Source organism: Brienomyrus brachyistius, chromosome 6 (genome assembly GCF_023856365.1).
Source record: "Brienomyrus brachyistius isolate T26 chromosome 6, BBRACH_0.4, whole genome shotgun sequence".
Lineage (NCBI taxonomy): Eukaryota > Metazoa > Chordata > Actinopteri > Osteoglossiformes > Mormyridae > Brienomyrus > Brienomyrus brachyistius.
In genome coordinates, this window is record NC_064538.1 from 6,863,234 (window position 1) to 6,885,550 (window position 22,317).

At 46.9% G+C, this 22,317-nt stretch overlaps 1 protein-coding gene across 4 annotated transcripts; it reads right to left on the bottom strand.

Moving 5' to 3' along the window:
• Positions 1-1,078: 1,078 nt before the first annotated feature.
• Positions 1,079-18,569, bottom strand: zmp:0000000926 (ataxin-1). 4 transcript variants are annotated; one of them, XM_049018517.1, is made up of 4 exons: positions 18,340-18,569; positions 4,519-4,601; positions 2,709-4,351; positions 1,079-2,505 (listed from the first exon to the last, which is right to left on the bottom strand). In XM_049018517.1, exons 3-4 carry the CDS (start codon positions 4,194-4,196, stop codon positions 2,092-2,094), a joined length of 1,902 nt encoding a protein of 633 aa, XP_048874474.1. In that variant the 5' UTR covers positions 4,197-4,351; positions 4,519-4,601; positions 18,340-18,569; the 3' UTR covers positions 1,079-2,091. The 4 variants fall into 4 exon arrangements, with proteins under 4 accessions (XP_048874474.1, XP_048874473.1, XP_048874471.1 ...); XM_049018516.1 differs by lacking the exon at positions 4,519-4,601 and adding an exon at positions 4,856-7,577; XM_049018514.1 differs by lacking the exon at positions 4,519-4,601.
• Between the last annotated feature and the right edge of the window lie 3,748 nt (positions 18,570-22,317).

Here is a 22,317-nt window from a genome sequence, read left to right on the forward strand (position 1 = left end):
TGGGAGACAGGAAAAGATCTGTATATGCTCATTAGATATACTGTATATATTCCAATTTCTGCACTAGAGCAGCAATGAGAAATGGTTTCTGTGAAAATGGTTGTTTTGAAACTGCAGGTCACCATTTAGGTCTGAGTGTATATAACTGGCAAGTTTCCATTCCTGTCATTTGCTCTTTAATTTTGAAAGACAGACCAGTAACACTTTACTTGGCGGGGCACAAATACTTAGTAATAATTCAGTTCCTACCGAAGTAAAAATCATGAACAAATATAGTTGATACTTGAGATAAAATATGTGTCACAATTCATTAATAATGAGCAAACATGAGATCAGTATTTCACTTGTGTTATTCGTGACTTGTTCCTTCAGCAGTCCCTCCAGTATTTCACAAATGTTTACAGAATTTACAGATATAGTAACAAATATAGTAACTGCTTGGAATAAAACATGCAATCCATTAATGATAAATGAACATGAGATCAGTATGTAATCAAGACTTACCCCATCAAGTAAAGTGTTACTGACAGATCTACTGATGAAGCACTATTGCTGGTTATGCACTGAATTTTTGGCCATTATTACATTTGTATGCTATGTTGTCTATTGAAGTAACTGACATTGTCCAGGTATTTATTGCAAAACTATTAACCAAATTATGTCAATTGTTGGACCAAACATTTGCAGTTCTGAATGTTGAAAACTGTATTTTTCAAGCTGTATTTATTCCTTACCTCTCGACCCTGCATAGAACAAGCAAGTAAAGAAAATAGATGGATGGATGGGTGGATGGGTGCTGGAGTATATGGCAGGTGTGTGATTTTTCACTGTGAACCTTACATTAGTAGAAAACGGTGGCCCTCTTGTGGCTGAGTACTGATATAGCAACTACGTCTTTTTTCGCATCTGCCAAGAAGTTCACGTTGTGCAGTGTGTTCATTCGTAGCCGGTGCTTATCTGAGCAATTCACACTGTCTCCGTCGGTGATCATGCATGACTGAAATGATCGCGTTATGAAATATATAAGAATAGACTGTCATACTTTAATATATATGTTTTTTATTTTATAAAGCTTTCTTTATACCTATGGAACATTGTATTACAGATCCACCATAAAAATATACAATTGTATGACTATTACATTTACAAAAAATAACAACAAAATAATCTTTTCAATCAGTCAATCAAAAAAAAATTAAATGAACAGAGGGTGTGGTTTGATCATTAAGAGATACCCGTATGAGAAGTCATAATACTTTCCTTTGTTATCCCTGCATTCAAACATATATAAACAAACACAAATAAAGCACGGGGGTGGGGTGGAGTGGGGGGGGGGGGGAGGTCAGTGCTCACAAAGCTTTGTGTTCCATCATTAGCACCAAGACTCTGCACATGCTGTGTTAACACCGAGGAACGTGTGGGGGCTGCTCCAGAGAGCCTGGTCAGACTCTGCGTGGGCCGGGATTGTCTCTTACGCAATTCTGTTAGTGTTTTTTTTTTCCCCACTGGGAAAAAAAGGTCAAAACACACCGGCGGGTAATGCTTAGCCGAGGAGCGTGACCCCCCGGCGCGGGGGATACTATCGCCATAACTGCCTCCAACATCAGCCTGTTAGTTTGCCTCGAAGCGTAGAAACGAAAGTGACTATCAAAGAGGTCGCGAGACTTGTAGCTTTAGCAATTAGCATTTATATAATACCTGTAATATATAAATCCTGCAGTAAACACTTTCAATAGGCAAGAGACAACGGTTACAAAAACAAAGTAAACACACTGAGTACATATTCTGATTGTCTGTCTTGACTTGTGCATTAGATTTTTTTTTTTTTGTGTTACCTTCCTCGATGATCCCTGATATGTCCAGGTGATGTGTGATAAGTAGAAGTGACTGTCTGCTTTCTCGGCGTTCCCAGGAAGCAGCGAAAGCTCTGCGGTCACATGCCTGCCACCTCGCCAGCTGCAGGAGCTCTGTCGCTGAATATTCGCTGTTCTCCTCTCTCCTCCCAGCTGCTCGGCGGACGATCGTGTTCCGCAGCATTTGGGGGGAGGGGGGGTGCAGGAAGCGGTTACCGGCTACTGCTGCCCTCCACGTTTAGACACGACAGGGAGATACCGGGGGCTGTATCCTGGCATGAGCTCGGGGGCCGAGCAGTGCCGCTTTCGAGCCGGCTCCGCATGCCTGGGAGGCTGGGCGAGGTCGCGAGAGGGTTCCGGAGCCGGCAGAGGGGGGTGGCGTCGCCGCAGGTCTCTGCTGGCCAGCCTTGGCTCCTTCCTTGGTGTTCGTACACTGGGTCGTGTCCGCCAGCTCCGGTGCAGGGATGCTGGCACGCAACGCTGAGGCAGATGCTGGGGCTGATGGGACTGGCGTGAGGGCCAGGCAGACGTCGTCCACACTGAGCTGGCGGCACGAGAGGCCGTACAGCTGCGCAGTTCTCTGAGGGCTGCAGGAAGACCAGCCTCGGTCCCGGACGAAGAAGGGGTATTCGGCTAAGACTTTGAGTAACTCCTGATGGCCCAAGAAACAGAGGAAACGTCGTTAACCTGAAAGACATCTGTCATTTCACATGCACCGTTTCAGAGACTACCACAGTACGCTTAGAAAACAAGGCCGGCAGGATTCGTCAAGAACGAATGCCGACGAGAAGCTTTAATTTACAGATGTGGATGAAAATCAGGCAAAAATGAAGCCGAGGGCTGGACTGCACCCACCTGAGTGTTGCGGTCAGCCAGCAGGAGCTGTAGGTTGTAGAAGCCTGGGTTTGTGCTGCAGGGGGTGATGAGTATGACGGTGCAGAAGCACAGGTGCAGGTCCGGGCTGGTGCTGGCGCAGAGCATGAAGTCCTCGGTCTGCAGCTGTTCCACGGGCCGCAGCCGCCCGCCACTGAGCTCGATCAGCGACCCCTTGGTGAAGTGAGGTAGGAACGCCACCGGCTGAGGCGCCAGGGAGGACCCGGGCGATGGAGTGCTCTGCAGAGCGGCTGGATCAGCGTGTGACCGGTGCCCCCCAGAGGCCGAGCGCGGGCATGGCGGCCCTGGCTGGGGCTGGCCTCGATCTGACCTGTGGCTGTTGTACTGAGCTGCAGGGAACCCTTCCAGCGACTGGTTCTCCACAAGCGGTGAGAGCCGTGAGCTCCTCAGGCTGTGGGGCTCCCTGTGAGGGAGGCCGTAGAATGGGATGGGGGAGGCCTGGGCCAGGGGACTCTGCAGGGGGGGGGCGAGTGGGGACGGCATCAGGCTGGCCTGCATGGGTCCCAGGGCATAGTAAATCTGGGCCGCACCGGGGGGGCCTGCCAGGTCGAAGTTTTCCCGAGAGGGGGCCCTCAGAGGTAGACCAGGGAAGGCGCTTTTATCCAAGGTGTTAGCAGACGTTTTCGGCGTCGCGCAGGAGTCCTTGTCCTGCGGTGAGCAACGTCCACCAGGCATGTCGGCCGCCCGACCGTCCTTAGCCACGGCCCGGCTGAAGGGCCTGTGGTCCTCTGGGTACCTCCTCTTCCCGTTGGTGTGAGAGTCATCCTGCTTGATCTTGCTGTCGTAGGGATAGTTGCCCGCGGCCGGTAGTCTCAGAGCCGGCGCGCTCCTGCCGCCCGCGGCATCCAAGCCATTGTGCTTCCTCACCATGAAGGCCCGCCTCCCTTCCAGGTGGGGGTCTGCGTACGGTAAGTGTCGGGAGTAGTGCTGCTTGAGGTTGAACTTGTCCATGTTGCAGTAGGGCCACATGTCCCTAGAGTCCTGGGGATGGTGGCTCTTGTAGGGGGTGGAGACAGCAGGGTGATGCAGGGAGAGCGCCGGCTCGCTGCGTGGCCACCGCGAGTGGTGCAGGCTGCCGTCAAGGGGGTCCGTGCCCGGGGAGCACTGCTCTCGCCATGAGTGCAGCTTGGAGCCGCAGCGCTCACCCGTCTGGTTGGGGAAGAAGTGGAAGGGCAGAGGCGTGGGGCTGGGCAGGGGCCACGGCATGGGGAACTTGTCTGGGGGCGGAGCCGGGGGCGGTGCATGAAGGAGCACTTTGCCATAATGAGGACTGGAGAGGGGCCCTTTTGAATACCCCTGGGGCTCTGTCTGCCTGGCCCCCACGGGCCGGCTCCTGAGGGGTGCGGGAGACTTAAATTCGTCCGGAGGGCGCTGCTCGCATAAGTTCTGTCTGGACTCCCTCTTCTTGGGAGGGAGGCACTCTTTGGCGCGGTCGGGAATGGAATTCATCAGTGTGTGCCGGCAGACGTGAGCACTCCCCCGGGTTGTGCCACGACTATGTCACATGAGCCTCCTGGGAGAAGGAGAGGCTCGGTGGGGGCACCGCTCCGTGGCTCAGCATCACGCGGTGGGGCCAAGGCGCTCCTGTCCGACCGGCTCCTAACCTGGAAAGTACAGCGCGGGCGGGATGAACAGCGTCGTCAAACAAGCGCCAGAACGCACCGCACTGCGGGGCTGCTCTCTCAGATCGACCTCCCCTGACACGACTGTCCTTCATACCCCCCCGCTGAGTGGCACTGTGGCACCCCGTGGCTCCCTGTCGCCGGCTAACCTTCACAAACGGTGCCAACGTGTCGCTCACTCGCCAGGATACGCCTCCGTTACCCGACGGTGCCAAACACGCAGGTGCACAACCTCGAAAAAAAAAAAAACGAGATCTGAATGAGGCTGGCAGAGAGACAAGATAATAAAGCCTACAGTCCTCCTCAGTGTTACGCGAACCTTTTGCATCGCTGCGCGATTCCTCAGGGATGGCGGAGGTAATAAATGATAAATGGGCGGAGCCAGCGGCTGCACCGAGCCCTGTCCAGACCGGCACCTCCTTTTCGCTTACCTCCTTACTCTCCCTCAGGGGCTGCTCCCTGACAGCAGGCTACCGCCTCACTCACCTAGCAGGAGCGCATCGGCAAGGGATTACCCAGAGGCACAAATGCGGGTCTCGGCACGGAGGAGTCCTTCCAATTTCTTCAATGCACCAAATTTGCCTCTTTGATGTGACTGTGCCGCTGAAGGCACATCTGGTCTTTTCTCTGCCGGAGACGGCTGTCTGCCCAGTCTGAACTCCAGCAACTCTTACAGTCTCACTAAGTGAAGGTTACTATGGAAACAAAGTACTTATATATATACAGCCATGAGGGTTACGCAGGGATATGCTAGGGAAGGGGAGCTCACTGCACGCAGTGGAAACGTCAACAAGAAATCCATGAAATACTTTATGTTACAAAGTAGTTCTTGGTTTTAGAGAGGGACGTAATTCCCATTCTGTCCTTGTAAAATGCCTAATGTCTGCAGGTGCATCCAGGCATCAGCACATCCAAACCAAATCCCCTTGAAACTAGTCGCTCACTGTCCTGAAAATCCCTGCAACAGGCCAGTCAGCTTTAATCGTTTCCTGCGTGTCCCCCAGAAAGGTGGGAATGCCCTGCATGGGGGCCGAAGCGCAGCATACCTGTAATTGGAGGAGTGGAAGGAGCTTCTGATTGGAGGAGTTACTTGTTTCTGACAACCAGTATATGGATAAAAGGTACACGTTCGATCTCTGAACATCAAGGGGGGATTACCTCTTCTGAAACACCCCAGTGTCCTGTGTTACGATTGAGAACTGAACGCAAGCAAACGTGGGTTTTAATCAATCACGCATTAAAAGATCATTTCCTCAAAATGAATCCAGTCCATGATCATTTTAGTGTTTGTGTTAAATGCAAGATTCCTTCTCAGAGTATTAATCCTTAGAAGTGCTTGGCCTATCTTCGTTAAAATGCTCGTCAGTAAAAGTACATATATAAAGAACAGTGAAAACCCACATTAGTCATAAGCTCTGATAATAGGCACCAGTAAAGTCTCAGAGAACTTGAAGGGGGTGCTTCAGCGACCAGCTGATTCATGAACACAGAATGACAGGCGGGTAACTACATTAAAGTTTGTGTTTTGTTTATATCAAAATGTTTCGCGAAAACTTCATTTTTAAGCATGATGCTTAAGATTTACGAGAAATATATTGAGCTATATACAGTCTCTGAGGAGGAGAATCTGCATTTAAAATGATCTGTAAATGATCTTATAATCTATGGTAAGACGATCAGATGCCAGATTGTATGTACGGATTATATAATCTGTACAATGAAAACTAAAAACTAAAATGTTAAAAATACGACCGAAACCTTATGTCACAGTTTCAGTATGGTACATGAACATTTATATTGAATTTGAGGACCAAAAAAACCTTCTGAATACGACTTAGAAAGCTTTTGGAGTTGCTGCAGCAGTGACATCTGGCAGATTCTCTCACCACTGCCCACCACTGTAAACCCTCTTCCAGATAAAGTACATATGTGAGCCTCCTTCACATGGAAGCGGAGGAACTCTGGGGCCTCATCCACACGCAGGCAGTTACGCAGCTGCCACTGAATTCTTAGGTGTGTATCGTTCGGCTATGAGGACAGCAACATGAAACAGCCCCCCCCGGCATTTCAGCTGACACGACATTCTAGGCAACCCAGGGAACAGCTTCACTCGGCCGGGATATTTCTAGGTATGGGAAGATGCACCATTTCCTGACAGGCAGTCTAAGGCACAGCACTGCCTCTTTCACACCCCCTCACACATTCTACATTAAGCAAAAGCCACTGTGGAGCTGAATTGGATTGTTTGGGAAGTTATTTCGATTTGCCCAACAGCGCAGAGCATCCAGAAAAACTTGAGAATGAATCTAAAGGGCGTGTGTCCTGTCACATCCTGTGATTTTTCACTCAGTTAAAATGAATAACAGTTCTAAGGGGGAAAAAAACTTCTATTTTTTGCAGCTAAATCTGCTGTTCAGTTAAGAAGTTTTGCATTCATGCTTGTTGCAGAGATTTCGTTCAAAACGTGTCCATATAATTTAAAATTCCCTGACGGTACGTCGTATTTCCTGCACGGACGTTCACTGTTGTGAATCCATCTTGTTTACATGCATCCAGTGCAAACATACAAAGATACCGGGCATCTTTTTTTGACACTCGATCTAAAACTCGATCGGTCACCAGATCTCTTCCTTCCTTAAAGGTATGCAGGTTTCTGTTGTTCGTGACTGATTCAGAGTTGGTGGAAATATAAGGTTTCCCCCGGTGCGGAGCGCTGCATCGCATCAGCTTGCAGTAAATGACCTTGGCATTAGGTACTACAATAGCAGTCAGAAAGCTAAGCGTGTCACTAAAACAAACAGCAGAAAACAGCACGGCCTGAAATATCGCAGTCAACAGTGCGGCAGTGCCAGGGCAGGAGGCTCTGTCACGGAGAGAGACTTCCTCAGTGCCGCTCCCAGAGAGGAGGTGATGAGGAATACGACAGACAGAGAGAGGCCGTGAGCATGATGCGGCCGTCTGTACCTCTGCCGGTCCGTGACTGTACAACCGCTTCCAAGGAAATGAGTAACAGGCAGCGATGAGGAGAATATCAGCTCCGCAGTGCCACTCAGCGAGACCATTTGCTCCTGCCGCCCACTCACCATTACTCACCGCGAGAGGCACGGTGTGCGCTCACACCCGTACGCCGTGCCGTCTCGTCCTCCGGCGCACGGGGCCCCCTACGCGCATGGCTGCCCGCTCCCACCAGCACACGTACGCCACCTGGCTGCGGCGAAAGCAAGTGACAGACGGGGATGGCGGCTGTGGTAGAGGAGGTGTTCGGTCCGCACTGTGGTGTTGACCCGGCCGCTGAGTCAAACCCAAACTCTGCTGTGCGCCTCACAGACCTGCTCCCCATCTGGGTACAAGGCTATCTTCAAACAGCAGTTATCTCCATGACCTTTAAATGGATGCTGACTTCTGAGAGATCTCTGAATAAGCCTGACCCATTAACTAGGCCCTGCTGTTTCTACCCAGGCAGGGCGGGCTTTCGGGAGGTGGGAGGGTGAGGAAAGGGACTGAAATAAAACGACTTCTGCTGGCAGTGGCTATACCCCACCCACTGTCTCATTTTTTTTTTTCCTTATTTAGAAATAAATCACCATGTTACTACAACATATTACTACACCAGCTCACACCTCAGGTCCCGGCTGGACGGTCACTGCCCACATGACAGTTCTCTCAACGACAAACTTAAATTAGCACAGTGACGGCCTTCATCTCCGAAATGCATTAAAGTCATAAGGACGTATTAGTCATGAGCTCGCGATGCAGTTTCGCAGGTACATGTTCTGAGCGGGAATGGCTTCCTGATAAATGTTAGATACATCAGGGCCTCGCGTCCGACGCCTCACAGCTTCAGACGTAGCATCTGGATCGTCAGGAGCTCTCGGGCATAGGAGGGGACCGCAGCGGCCTGCAGCTGGGGTCCTCGTAGACATGGGGGGCACGTCCCAATCCGGCAGCATGGCTTACGGACGACAGCCAGGCGGACTCTGCGTGCTTCAGGACCTCAAGTCGCCCGCTTGTGTGATAGAGCCCCACGTCCATTCTCTTCATGCACAAACATCAGTCTGACTAATGCTCACCTCCCACATCCTTAACAATGTTTTGACACTCTGCTTCGCACATTTCTTTCCATACTGAACATCCTTTACACAGAGCCACCAAAGAACTTATAATGACCGTGACTGTTACAAGTGACTCCTTTACTTCGCTGTTCCTTAAATAAATTCGAAGGTGGAAAGCTCAGGTCCAGAGATGATAAACCAAATGTGTGGAGCTTCTCTCAGCAAAAACTGGGGCAAAACTGTTTCATTGATAGATGCCGCTCCAAAGGTTTTACAGAAACCAGTTGAGTGTGACTCTTTATGCTCAGCTGGTTGGTTGAATCAAAACCTTAATCTGGATTTTTACTTTCTGGACCTGAACTTTCCTCCTTGTATTCAAAGAGGGAACTTTTCTCTAAAACCTTTGGAGCAACTCTGTAATACTCTCTGCTTCTGCATTTTACCATCTTTCTGAACATTTTTATCCATTAAATTCATGCATAAAAACCTGTCATTGAATAAAGTTAATTAGAAAAAAAATATGTGATCATCCAAATCTAATTAATAAAAGTCTATTTAAAAATACATTTCAAAACATTTCCAGTCATCAGTTAGAAACAATTCTACCTGCACAGCAAGGTATTAATACAGGAGAAACGTGACGTTCGTAGGTCTCACATCTTCATGTTCCCCCTACTTCTAGAGTCGTCATTAACCTGCCTGAGGCTACACATAGCATCAAAACTGATAAAGTTCTCCATACTGACTGCTGCTTGATGCATTTGCAAATTCTCAGTAACTTTTTATGGTTTATATAATCCCCATGGGTGTCAATTATGAGAAAAAACTTCATATAAACAAATTTTAAAATAACAATATAGGTTTGTGTATTGTGCAGATAAGCTGGATGGACCAATGAATCATAAAGCAAGTAAAAAAAAAATCTTTGAAATTGAATGAAAATCATTACTGAAATTATGGTGAATAAAAGCTGACCCATTAGATCAATAACAAGTTGTATCAAGTGTTTAAGTGCTTGCTTGAAATGACATCCCGCCCAAACACTCAGATATGTGCGCGTTTATTTTAATAGATGGACAAAGGAAGAGTACAACAAAGTCAAAGAAAGCTCTGAAAATCACAGAATTACGCTGAGATGATTCTTACCAGCTGCTGCAGTAACAAAAAAAAACACAGTTCAGAATAATATCAAAGACATCATTCAGAGTCTCCAACAGTAGAGATAATAGTAGTAGAAATATCGTAGAGAGATGTGGTAATAATGCTATTGATAGAAAAATGTTACTGCCTAAAAGAGTACTGCCTTTTGGCTTGGTGTTTTGGGTAATAAAGCCTGACTTTACCCGGTTGATTTGTGTAACTGAAGCCTAAAGGGCATCGTAAAGCCCGAGATGTGTGATAGCCGATTCGCACTGCCATCTCTGTGGGAATCGCGTTTCTACCATCGCTAGAACATCACAGATGCTGACTGTCAAAGTCACGCTGAGGTGAAACCGCTTGAGTTTTACAGGCCCCCACCCCCTGGCCACCTACGTTATGCAAAACACGCACTAACTGCACAGACAGCGGGTCGGGGCGACGGGGCGATGGCGGCCGTCACTGTGGGATAAAATGCCTTTCAGATGAGTAATCGGCAACATGACATCAAAACTGGACAGATAGAACCCCCCCTTTTCCTCCAGAAGCACTTCAAGGGTAGAGGAGTTTTGTGTTCAGAGAAGTCTTTCTGCGCACCATTGCTGTTCTGAGCTGTTATTTTTTTGCTTTATGTGTTTTTTTTGTTAGATTTAACGAATCTGGCCATTCTCCTCTGACCCTTCTCATTAGCAAGGGGCTTTCGCCCACAGAAATGCAATTGACTCGATGCTTTTTGTTCATCTCACCATCCTCTGTAAACTCTGAACACTGTGGTGAAAATCCCAGGAGGGCAGCTGTTTCTGAGATGCAGCAACCGCCATGTTTGGCACCAACAATCACAGCACGTTCAAAATCGCTCAGATCACGCATCCTAGCCGCTCAAATGCTTATTCGAACAGTAACCGAATATCTTGACCTTGTCTGCTTGCTGCATGTATTGGGTTGCAGCCACGTGATTGGCTGTTTGGGGGAGCAGTCTGCTTACGCTAACAAGCAGGTGTGCCTAATAATGTGGCCACTAGGTGTGTGCACAGTATACAGTACACCAGGATAACTCTTTCCAGACTGTTCTTCTTTAACTGTGATGTAGATGTCTAATATGTACATGTAATAACTTTATTTTAAAAAATTTACATTGTTATTGTGAGTTTAGAGAACTAGACTCCATTAACAATCTCTTAGCGATTCACGAACCTAACAGTGGTAACTCAAAGCCTTCTGTAATAGATGCGCCAGAATTGAAAAGATTGCAATTTAATTCTCAGGCCTTTCAGAAACCAAAAATATAGGAGCAACTTGCTATAGCTGTATCACTGTTTTCATTTACTCTCAATGTTACATATAATATGTAAGAAAATCAAGAAAAAAGGACTGTGACTAAATTCAGATTCATGATAATTAATTGAAATAAATTGTACTAAAATATACATATTTGTTGAGGACAAATATGTACATCAATGTGTTAAAAAAATCTGTAAAATATGTTTTGAGCACAAAATAAGAATCACAAGCATTTGCTTTGTATATATATATATATTGATATATAATTTCAGTTAGTGATTTGTTTTATGTAATTATTATATGGTAATTATTACATTTATGTTGTAAGAATAAAATTTTTACTCAACATTTAAAAATGTCAAAATGCACCAAATAAAAACTGAAAATGATACCTAATATATGGTCATTTAACGCAATCCTTGCTGGTGCGGAACGGAACTAATGTCTCACCACTTTGGATGGACACGATGAAGCATGGGGTAGGTTCCCTCTCAGCCTCTAGCTCACTCACTGTATCTCAGTGAGGAGGATAAGAGATTTATTTAAACCCTCGGCCAGTAGATGTAGTGAAGGACCGGGCCAGAATCCTATGCTCGCCCTTCCTTCCCATGAAACAGTACCTCTTGGCTCACACTGGGGGAAACTAGAGCCGTCCGGCACTCCTGGGATTCTAATACTAGTCTAGGATGGATGTCGTTCCAAATTGTGGGCAGCTCACTGCCACTTATTTCTAATGCCGCAGTGTGGAATGACTTCCCATCCGAGGGCAAGCCCTGGACAGACCGCGTTCACTCTCGGCCCAGTTGGTGTTCACCGATTTCCCCTAAAAGTGGTTATGGGGCAAGGTTGTTAAGGTCATTCCCACAGAGGCACCGATGTTCGCCAGTGGAGAGGCGTGTGTCTCATTTCAGAAGGACTTTGAGCAAAACATACTGCTGATAGCAGAAAGGCAGCAACTGGAGTTTATGCCTGAGAGAAACGCTGCCTCACATACATTTGCATGGGGAGATCTTATGTAACTGATACCCTATGAAGTGTGAGGGGAGGGAACACGGTGCCGCGGTCTGATACATGGACGCTACGCCCCTTCATTGCATTAGAATTTGGTGTCTTTTAAAGAGAACTGAGCCATTTCTGCCCATTTGATACCGTTCGGCTTCAAACGTCTATGCAACAACAGGAAAAAACATGCATGGTCTCATGGAGCATGTGAACATATTACACAGAGCATCTGACTCACGCTGGCAGAGAAGACTGTGCCTGGTCTTGGTGCCTAATTCTGCAGCGTCTTCCAAAAAGCTACACAGTTGACTGGGTAACACTTCTATTGAGCCAAGATGGCCAGTGTCCAGAGTTACTCATCTTCAAAGGGATAGCCTATGCGGGACTTAAGGATGCTGGGTGGCGAGTTCATGGATGAGGGCTTCCGTAACATTTTCGGGGAGGGGTTCCCGTCCTATCCTCCCATCCAGCTGAGGGATGCGTGTTCAAATGCACGTGGATCTGGGAGGAAGACGCGGGATCGCAATGGGAATTACACACCTAGAGCTGAGGCAGTGAGATCGATGCTGGGGACCACGTTGGCTCACTGGAACTGAGAGTTCCTGTCCTACGCTAACACTAAGGGGGCTGATATGTTTTCACAAGGCAATGGCGGTGTAAATAAAATGATACAAAATATACATGCTGGTTACACCTACTCTTGAACAAAAAACAGCATGAGATATGATGCCATTCAGTACAGCACAAAGCACCGCGATGCAGTCACATAATTATATCGCAGGGATGATAAGGGAAGCTCACGGACTTTTGTTAAAGAACTAAAAAGAAAAACAACAGTTCCTCTGTGGACCACCTGCTTATAAGAGTATCTGTACTGTAGCATATGCCTTACATTTGTTAGTATTTTGTAGAATGCCTAGTTAATTATTTCAGCTATTCTTTTTGGACATGTGCTCTGACGTCACAGATATCACCTCCTCCCACTTGTGTGATAGCAGGTATGTGGCAGGGAATTCCTTTAAGAGGCCGATGATTACATGAGCATCATTGCAGCTTTTTGTTACTGCAAACAACAATCCACAGAAAAACGACAACAGCCAATCGTAGAGAAGAGCATTGGTGACACAGTGGCTATGATAAAAGCCCCATTGACAAAGCAGAAAGGTAATGAGAGGAGTGACTACCCAGGCACTGCTAGGTTGCGGCAGCTGTAATCCTTCACGCAGCCGGCCGCCGCTGGCTGAATCAGGCTTAATACCAATAGCAAAGACAATCCCCCTTCACTGTGGATGCTGGAGTCAGCCCTCTGGGTATAAATAGGGCTGCAATGCCTCTATAAGCTGGATTTTGGGCGGCATCAGTTAAAAATAAGACCAGACTTCTGGCATATAGGATCACAGTGCTCACTGTGGCCTCATTCGTTTCGCCCTGTACCTCCACTCTTCCTCTAAGACAAAACTTGAAGATAAATAACTAAATCTGAAGATGGCATCCAGAGTAGGATGGAGAGCATAAGGTTTTTATGTTGATAACTGTAACAGTAGTATCAAGTGATATAATTACTTTTCCCATCTCCAATTTTAAAGATCGTATCTCTGGTTAGCTGGTTTCCTATTTAGATCTGCTGCTTTCTTTTACTGTTAGCCTTAGTGTCAATGTTAGCCTTAGTGTTAATGTTAGTGATAGTGTTAATGTTATTGTCAGTCTTGGTGTTGGTGTTAGTGTTAATGTTATTGTCAGTCTTGGTGTTAGTGTTAGTTAGTGTTATTATCAGTCTTGGTGTTGGTGTTAGTGTTAATGTTATTGTCAGTCTTGGTGTTGGTGTTAGTTAATGTTATTGTCAGTCTTGGTGTTGGTGTTAGTGTTAATGTTATTGTCAGTCTTGGTGTTGGTGTTAGTGTTAATGTTATTGTCAGTCTTGGTGTTAGTGTTAGTTAGTGTTATTATCAGTCTTGGTGTTGGTGTTAGTGTTAATGTTATTGTCAGTCTTGGTGTTGGTGTTAGTTAATGTTATTGTCAGTCTTGGTGTTGGTGTTAGTGTTAATGTTATTGTCAGTCTTGGTGTTAGTGTTAGTTAATGTTATTGTCAGTCTTGGTGTTGGTGTTAGTTTTAATGTTATTATCAGTCTTGGTGCTGGTGTTAATGGTATTGTAAGTCTTGGTGTTGGTGTTTAGTGTAGACATCTGAGTACTTCTCAGAGTGTGGTTACATATGCGGGAGTCTACACACACTCACGTGTATATGCTCACTCACACGCACACGCTCATACACACGCACATGCAAACAGCTATTGGTATTGAATAAGTAAAAACAACTGTATTCTGAATCAACAGTTTAAAAAATATTTTAAATGATTAAAATATTTAAATATAGAAGAAATGGTTACTATTTTGATTCTGATACTGCCTGATTCTTCTGCATTATGGACATATTTAACTTTGAGGGTTTTCCTCAAACACTCACCCACACACCTCTGCTCCCATAAGCCCCAAACACAAACCGCGTGCAAAACTGCCACCTTCATGTCAATGTCGTGACCCTGGCAGTGATGGAAAGCCAAATAAATTGGGCCCGGCCCGGCCCGGCCTCATTCCGCTGTACAAAGAAGGCTCGGTGTTCCCTCAGGCTGTGACATCTTGCAGTGGCACGGGGACAATGTCATGTGCCGTTTGAACAAACACCGAATGTTTGTACTCATTTGCCACATGGGCCACAAGGGGCAGGAGGCAGCAAAAGTGCCGGGACCTTTCATTTCTGCATGGGGGGGGGGGGGGGGGGGGGGGGGGAACGCATCTTCACGTCAACATTTCCCACCTACAATTAGTTAACAGTTATTCTCTTATTACAGAGTACAGGGAAGATATTACAATGACCCGTTGTCATGTGTTATTATCCATATATATATATATATATATATATATATATATATATATATATATATATATATATATATATATATATATATATATATATATATGAAAATGAAAGTGTACCGTAGCCCCTTTAAGAGCTGAATATATGACTTTCATGAATGGCCTACTTAATTAACAATGTAAATAATCTTTAATTAGTCTAATGAATAAATTGGAGAGATTACACTGCTTTATTTTTTTTTAAGATTAATGGCTATTTAAGATAGTTTTTTAAAAAAAAACAGAAAGTCATAGAAACGGCATGCAAATGATATTCTTTTGTCAACATGGTCACGCGGCATACGGGTGGGCTGGGTCATGTGACCTGTACTGAACGCCAGCAGCCCCTGAACACCGGAAATGACATGTGGGCTTGGTCTCCTTATTACTGACGCTGCGTAACGTGAATCTGACTGTTCTGCCGTTGTGACCCATCATACACACAAGATCATAATTATTGTGAAAAAATCATTCCCCCGGGAAGCTATTGGATAGGATTATATGAAATATTATTGATGTAAATGTAAGCCGCTCTTTTCCTGCTGAACTAAATAAAGAAGAAGGCAATGGCTTAAATGCATTTAAGCTGGCCAATGGTGAAAAAGTCAACGATGACCTCATTTCAACACTTTTGTTCACAGTTGGTACCTTTATCAGTGAGTGCTGTAATTCTGCCACCGCATCAGAATATGTTTAACACGTCAACCAAGAAGTTAGTATGAGGTGGTTTTTGGGAGTAAAAACAAAAATCAGGTCCCTGGGAAGATAATACCGTCTTCTTCCTTCTTAAACAGTCCCTGGTCAGAGGCCAGCACCCAGATCTGGTGCAAGCAGTGAGGGAATTTGGGAAATGTCACAAACAGTCATTAAACAGGTGATGGAGATGCACTGGTCTATGCAGGAAATGCTGAGTTAAATGGACACGAGTTAAAAAAATATATAAAAATACCACAAAAGTGGTAGCAGCTATGGGCTTCGGGGGGTGTGCAGGCTGCTCTCGCTAACAGGCCAACCTGCCGGCTGCTCCCGCTGCTCAACGGGCAGCCATCAGAAATGTCTTCTGAACTTAGGTCTCGCCCCCCACCGGAGTCACACAGCTAGAGGACAGCTGGGTCTAACAAACAGACTGTGGCTCGGTGCCCTCGTACAGGGACGGGGAAATCACTTTCACGCATCCTTAAAGATGAGCGATGAGCAACACGCGGACATCTGCTCGGATTCCTACGTACGTGAGAGCAGACACGCCTGCTGGTGGAGTTTTCTGCAAGGTGGAGCTGCAGCTACGGAAGGTCATCTGACACGTCGCCTGCTCATGCCCCTACATTCCCCACCCCCCATTTCTGCCAAATCTCTGTCCACCGTCCCTGACCACCTACTGGACTGATTGTGATCGAATGATCATCTCTGCATCAATAGATACCCCACCACGCCCACACCCCAAAAGTGCTGGTGCTCTGAAATGTGCACCGATGTGGGGCAAAAAGGCAGTGAAGAGAGGCATCGTCACATGCAATAATCGCAAGGCATGCATTATTCAGCGGCATGTGTTGCATGAGGCATGCAAGAGTACATCCTGTATATAACAAAGTGATGGATGTGGGTGTAAACATATCTATAGATAAATACGTGTACATACACATTGTCCCATGACGTAGAAGACTGATGGATGGATGGATGGATGCACATTACTAGGTGCATGTTTCATTGTAGGGGGGGGAACTATGAGCTATTACTCCAGTCTAAGAGTGTCCCCTTCTTCTGAGCAGGATCAGAGGTGGAGCGAGAGCCACATTTGCTACTTTGTAAGTTAATTAGGCAGCAGTCGAGATATGTGGCGCTGGTGTCTCATGACGCTCAGCAAACAATCAGGCTCCCGAAAAGGAAACCCATCTGTCTGCGCTGGGCTCGGCTCGGCGAGCGATGTAGCAGGCGGTCCCCACTGAACGGCGAGTGGCGGGATTAACGTGAACGAGTTACACCCACTGGCTCATTCACACACTTCACATTATGCATGAGTATGTGTGCCTGCCTGCCAGGCTGCAAAAATAGACTTCTTAAAGTCGCAGGGCCCCCGGGGTAGGGGGGGGGCGGTGGAGAGGTAATGGTGGACAGCCCCAGTGGTGTACTGGGTTTGCTTCCCCAAAGACAGTGTGGTTTCCACAAACACAAGTGCAGAGATCACATTTTCAGGAGTTACAAACCCTGCAGTGGAGGGGCTGGGGGTTGAATCCTGTAGGGCTTTAGTGTCACTTAACCAGCATGTGATCACTGCATGTCCCACCTACCCCTCCCGGGTCTGATTCCCGTCCTTCCCCAACCAATATCCCCCAACCCCCACACCCCTAAAAAAACAGCTAAAAACTCTCACAAGTATCACTGGAAAAGGAGCTGCAACCGGATGGCACACATGGGAAGCATGAACGACGGCCAGCGCTCAGGCTACACCTTGGACGGAAGCCGCGCGTCCGGGAAGGGCGCCGGGCCAGGTGTGCCTCCCTGGACCCAAGGTACCCGCTGCTATAAGGGAGCTGCAGCAACACCACTAACCTGGCATCAGCAGAGCCTCATGTTTCACACCTTGTGCAAGACCCTGGCAGCGGGTGCCAGCTAGTGATATAACACAGAGCGCTAGGAGCTCCAAAACCAGTGTGGACCGCGCCAAGCACAGCCCGATGCACTGTACTGCAGGTGTGAGGAGGCGCTGAGCTACGCTGCATGATGACCGTGACCGAATGCATCGACACCTACTTCAATAAACTCAATTTTGTTAAAGCGGGACCAATTTTTTTTTATGGTTATTTTTAGAAGTTTACAAGTAGATAATTTACTGGCATTTCTATCTACAACTGTAGGAATGTGGTTTCCAGAAATAAAAAAAAGAACTGAAATATGCCATGTCATATTAACTGCAACTGCATGACATTACAGTAGTCAAAAGGAGATCAGTACGACCACAAAAGCATCATTCAAGAGCCCAGCATGTGATGCCACAGGCGAACAAGGACGTTTACAAAATAACTTTTGCAAAATAAAAAGACCATGTCAATGTTGCGGGGAGGTGAAGAGATTTGCCAGGAAAGGATACATAGTTGTATTTTTAGGGCTATAAACCATGAGGACAGGTGGTAATTACAGTAGCAGGCAATGCAGTGGCTTTTGGGGGTGCCTGACTGAAAGGTGTGATGTGATGGTTATCCCAGGAGACTGCCTGTCTGTGAGCTGAGCTGGGAGTGCCTGGTGACTGTACTGCCCCAGGAGCGTAGATACATCTCTGTGGCTGTGCCTGACCTAGTGACAGCCTGTCCCCGCACCGCAGTCCTGCATAGTCGTCACCTTTGGACATGAGGCAAAGTGCTCTGCCTATAAGCTAAGCAGCACAAACCAAACGCAGGACTCTAACTTTCATCATAGGCAGGCAGACGGACATACATACATACACACATCACAGACACCTGCGCGTGGGTATACACAAACACACACACACACACACACTCACATACACTTGTGCACACACTCAGAAAGAGTGACATGCAGGCACACATAGAATCTAGATAAATATATAAGGAAACAGCTCTAGTCTCCTACCTCTCTAGTTGTCCTCTCTAGATGAGTAAAGAGTCGTGTCTTTAGCTGAACGGGCACCGGCGATGCAAATTTGAACATCCAGCTTTGATACTGCTTGCCTTGCCTCTCTTGCTATCTCTTTCTGTGACTGGTCTCTCTCTCTCCACTCTCGTGTTCAAACTTGCTCGCCCTCTGAGGCTGCTGCTGTCTCTCTCTCCTTCTCTCTCGCTCTCTCCTTCTCTCTCTCCCACTTGCTCTGCCTCTGTGACTGCTCTCTATCTCACTCTCTTTCTCTCGCTCTCTCTCTCTCTCTCTCTCTCTCTCACTCTCTCTCTCGGTGTATAATTAGAAGCAGCTCTGTCGTGATACTCCTCAAGCTCATTGTGGGAGAATGGCTGCTTGCCCATCTTGGCACTGTGCCTGGAAGTACCGTTCATTAACTCTGCTAGCGCTCCCAATGTGCCAGCTGTGGCCTCGCACCATTGGCCAGACATCTCTGCCTGACCATACACGTTAGTTTGCCCAAATGCCTGCCATGTGAAGAGATATTTTCAGGGATCATTATTCAATTTCTTACGTATCAAAATTGCAGATAAAATGGGAAACAACTTGGACAAAAGCCAATAAAACTTTAGAAATGAGAATAATCATTAACAGCTAGTTTTTTGGTGGAGACCAACGTTTTCTCTCAAATGCCAAAATATTCAATCACATATATTAGCATGCAAAAGGTTCAGTGTGGTTAGTTTAAGGATAAAGTGAAAGTTCCGTGCCAATGGTCCTAGTTAAGTTCACCATTTTGGACATCAGGCCTGTGTCTCTTGGCAGAAACGAGAGATGGTCACACAGTGTAAACTTTCCCCGCATAAGGCATGTGACTGTCGTGTAGCGTGTGGGGTTATGTCACCTTCCATCTACACACGAAGAGCAGGATGCAAATGGCCTACTCTCATTTCTCTGTTACTGGAATTCTCACTTCTGTATTCTGCCATTGTAAACAGCTGTCCCACATGCCTCATCAGCACTCCTTCCTAGTGAGAGAGAGAGAGAGAGAGAGAGAGAGGGAGAGAGAGAGAGAGGCAGGGAGAGGGGAAATCCTCAGGGATCCTGGTACATTCATAATGAATTCATAAATGCCAGCAGTACCGTTAGTGTGCTTGGAAGAAGGGGAGATGAAATGAGGCCGGTGACAGTAAACAGCTAACAGTGCACAGGCTGCTGTCCCAGAATGTGCCCTCCGCTCCGGTGTCAGGGGCTTGGATAGCGAGCGAGAAGGGGACCTTGGAAACTCACAGCAGGTACAGCTGCCCCCCCCCCCCCCCGCTTCCGATCAGGCTGTGGGCCGAGCCTCTTGATGAGTCCACAGTTTGGGGCATGCAGTGCAAACAAAGGAGCCTGACGTCCTGACAGGGCAAACATTAGAGCAGGCCGCAGCAGTAACCCGAGGCCCCCGGGCCGCTGAAGTAGACTGCACCGCCAGGGACGCGCCAGGGACGCGCCGGGAAGCAGCTAGCGATGCAGGAGACCGCTGTGTCCGAGGCGGCCAGGTCTCTCGCAGGGCCGGTAATAAGGCCAGTGCAAGTCAGCTCCGAGAGTGTGTGAAAATTACTCATTATTATCGCATTTCCTTAGCTACGATGTCCTTTCCTTATTTATACAGATACTGTTCTTGGCTGCTATTTATGTGCCGTGTTACTGCTGTGGAGGAAATAAATGTCCGTGTTTAGACTATGTTTAACAATAATGCACCGATCCAGCTGCTTGCCGCTTATGCGGGAGCACACACACCGTAATGCAGAAGCGACTTCAGCTGCGGCGCCGCTAGCCGGCGCGGCACCTGGCCGAGCGTGAGGGAGCGCCGACGGCGTGATCGTGTGACCAGTGAGGAAACGATGACACTGTCACAGAGGGGCAAAGTACAGCTGTGCTGTTTGGCTCAATGTCCCGTTACCGTCCTCAGGCCAACTGCCCACAGAGAAAATCAAAGTCTCCTGCCATGCTGACTAATAGCGGCCCCAGCCAAGTGCCACGTGCTGGGTGTGTACATTCGCACGACTGCCTACGATTCTTTGTGGTTTCTTCTTGCCGACCCAGAGTGACCTGCCGCTGACTGGGCCAGCGGACTCCCCCATCATGTTTGTGTCAGCCCTCCCACTTCGGAATAGGAGGACGATGACCCCCGGAGACCTCAGATGACAGGGGAAGACATTTATATCTGGGGAGAGCCCAATCGGAGACAATTAAGGGCAGTTTAACCGGCGGTCAAGCGCACACTTCTGAATATGCTGAAGGCTTAGCATGTGCTCATTCTGACTCTAGAAAACAACTATGGTGTTTATCAAATAAGAATAATATCCAGAATTATTTTAGCTTTATTCTCCCATGAGAGTAAAAACAAATGTTGCCAAAGTATCATTTTATTCTCATTTTTAAATATGAAATTCAAATGCAAAGCATGGGAACAAGCTATTTCCAGGCCATTTTCCCGTCAGCGTCACATCTAAGTACTAATTCTGTAATCTGAACCAATAGTGCTGTAAATCTGCCCGGCCGATGGAATGTTTAATTATAGTCACCCAGGTCTTACTCACAGTGATTATGCTGAGTCATTCTGGTCCTGTAGTGTTTTGCTGAGTCACAAATATAACAGGCAAGCTGTTGCGAGATCTCATCAAGGTCCATTATGCAGAGATGACACCAAGAACTGGAACTGGGGTTCCTGGAACTCAAACTGTCCCTGACTCTATTAACCATGGTGAGAGAGTGAAAGAGAGACCTTCCATCTCTCACTGTGCAGTTCTGCAGAGCTGCTAGTTAAAAATAGAAAGAAAACAATGGCCAGTTTACAGTTTAAATACAGTTACATTCACCTTTCAGAGTGTGGTGAAGTTAGTTTGTGAAGTTTGTTTTAGGAGTAAAAGAAATTTGGTGGAAAAATATTCAAAACAAAATTCTACATAATTTTACTCTCTTGAGCGTGGGGGAAAAAGAGAACACTACTAGTAGGAAACAACTTGTATTAAATCAGTAGCCTAATTGTAAATGGATGTTGCCATTATGCAGCACTTTTTAAAGGCACCCAAAGCACTTTACAGAACCAGTAGGGAGCCACTTCAACCACCACCACTGTGTAGCCCCCACCTGGATGATGCAATGGCAGTCATTCTGCACCAGTATGCTCACTACACAATATCTAAGGTGGTGAAGAGACAGGAGAGAATTTACCAGTTAGATAAAGGAGATGATTAGAAGGCCAGATGTGATAGGGGCATTTTAGCCAGGGCACCGGGGTACCAACCCAACTCTTTCAAAAGGTGCCCAGAGATGTTTTATGAACTCAGAGAATAAGGACCTTGGTTTTCTGCCTCATCCTGAAGGGCAGCACCATTTTTACAGCACAGTGTGAGCATTGGGATCAACACAAACTATGGGATTGGCTAACTTGTTTGCCACACCAACACCTCTTCCAGCAGCAACCCAAGTTTGTCTCCCATTGAAGTACTTGCCAGACCCAAACCTGTTGAGCTTCAGATGAATTAGTCACAACTATAGGTGGTATGTTTCCTGCTTCAAAGAAAATTAATTTGTACCTTAGCTAGCAGGTCTTGGACTCCGGGCCATCATAGCAATGAGAATACACATCTGGAGATTAAATATCGAGATAAACCGTTTGTTTTGTTCATGCAATATGTTAGAGCAATGGCAGCAAGACCTAACAGTTGCCAGGCCTGAATACAGATGCTCCTCTACTTACGAACGTTCAACTTACGAACTTTCAGACATACGAACGAAGAGGACTTTAAGTACAAATTGTGTTCATTGGGCTCCCGTTTCCTGTCCGCAACATCAATTTTTCCACTTAGTATGACTTCTGGCCGCTACTCCTCAAGCTTGCGTACTCCCAGCATCCTAGTTCTTTGTACTTACGTATACCCTTAAATGATGTTGAATAACGACTTACGAACATTTCACGGTAAGAACGGCCGTTCGGAACGTATC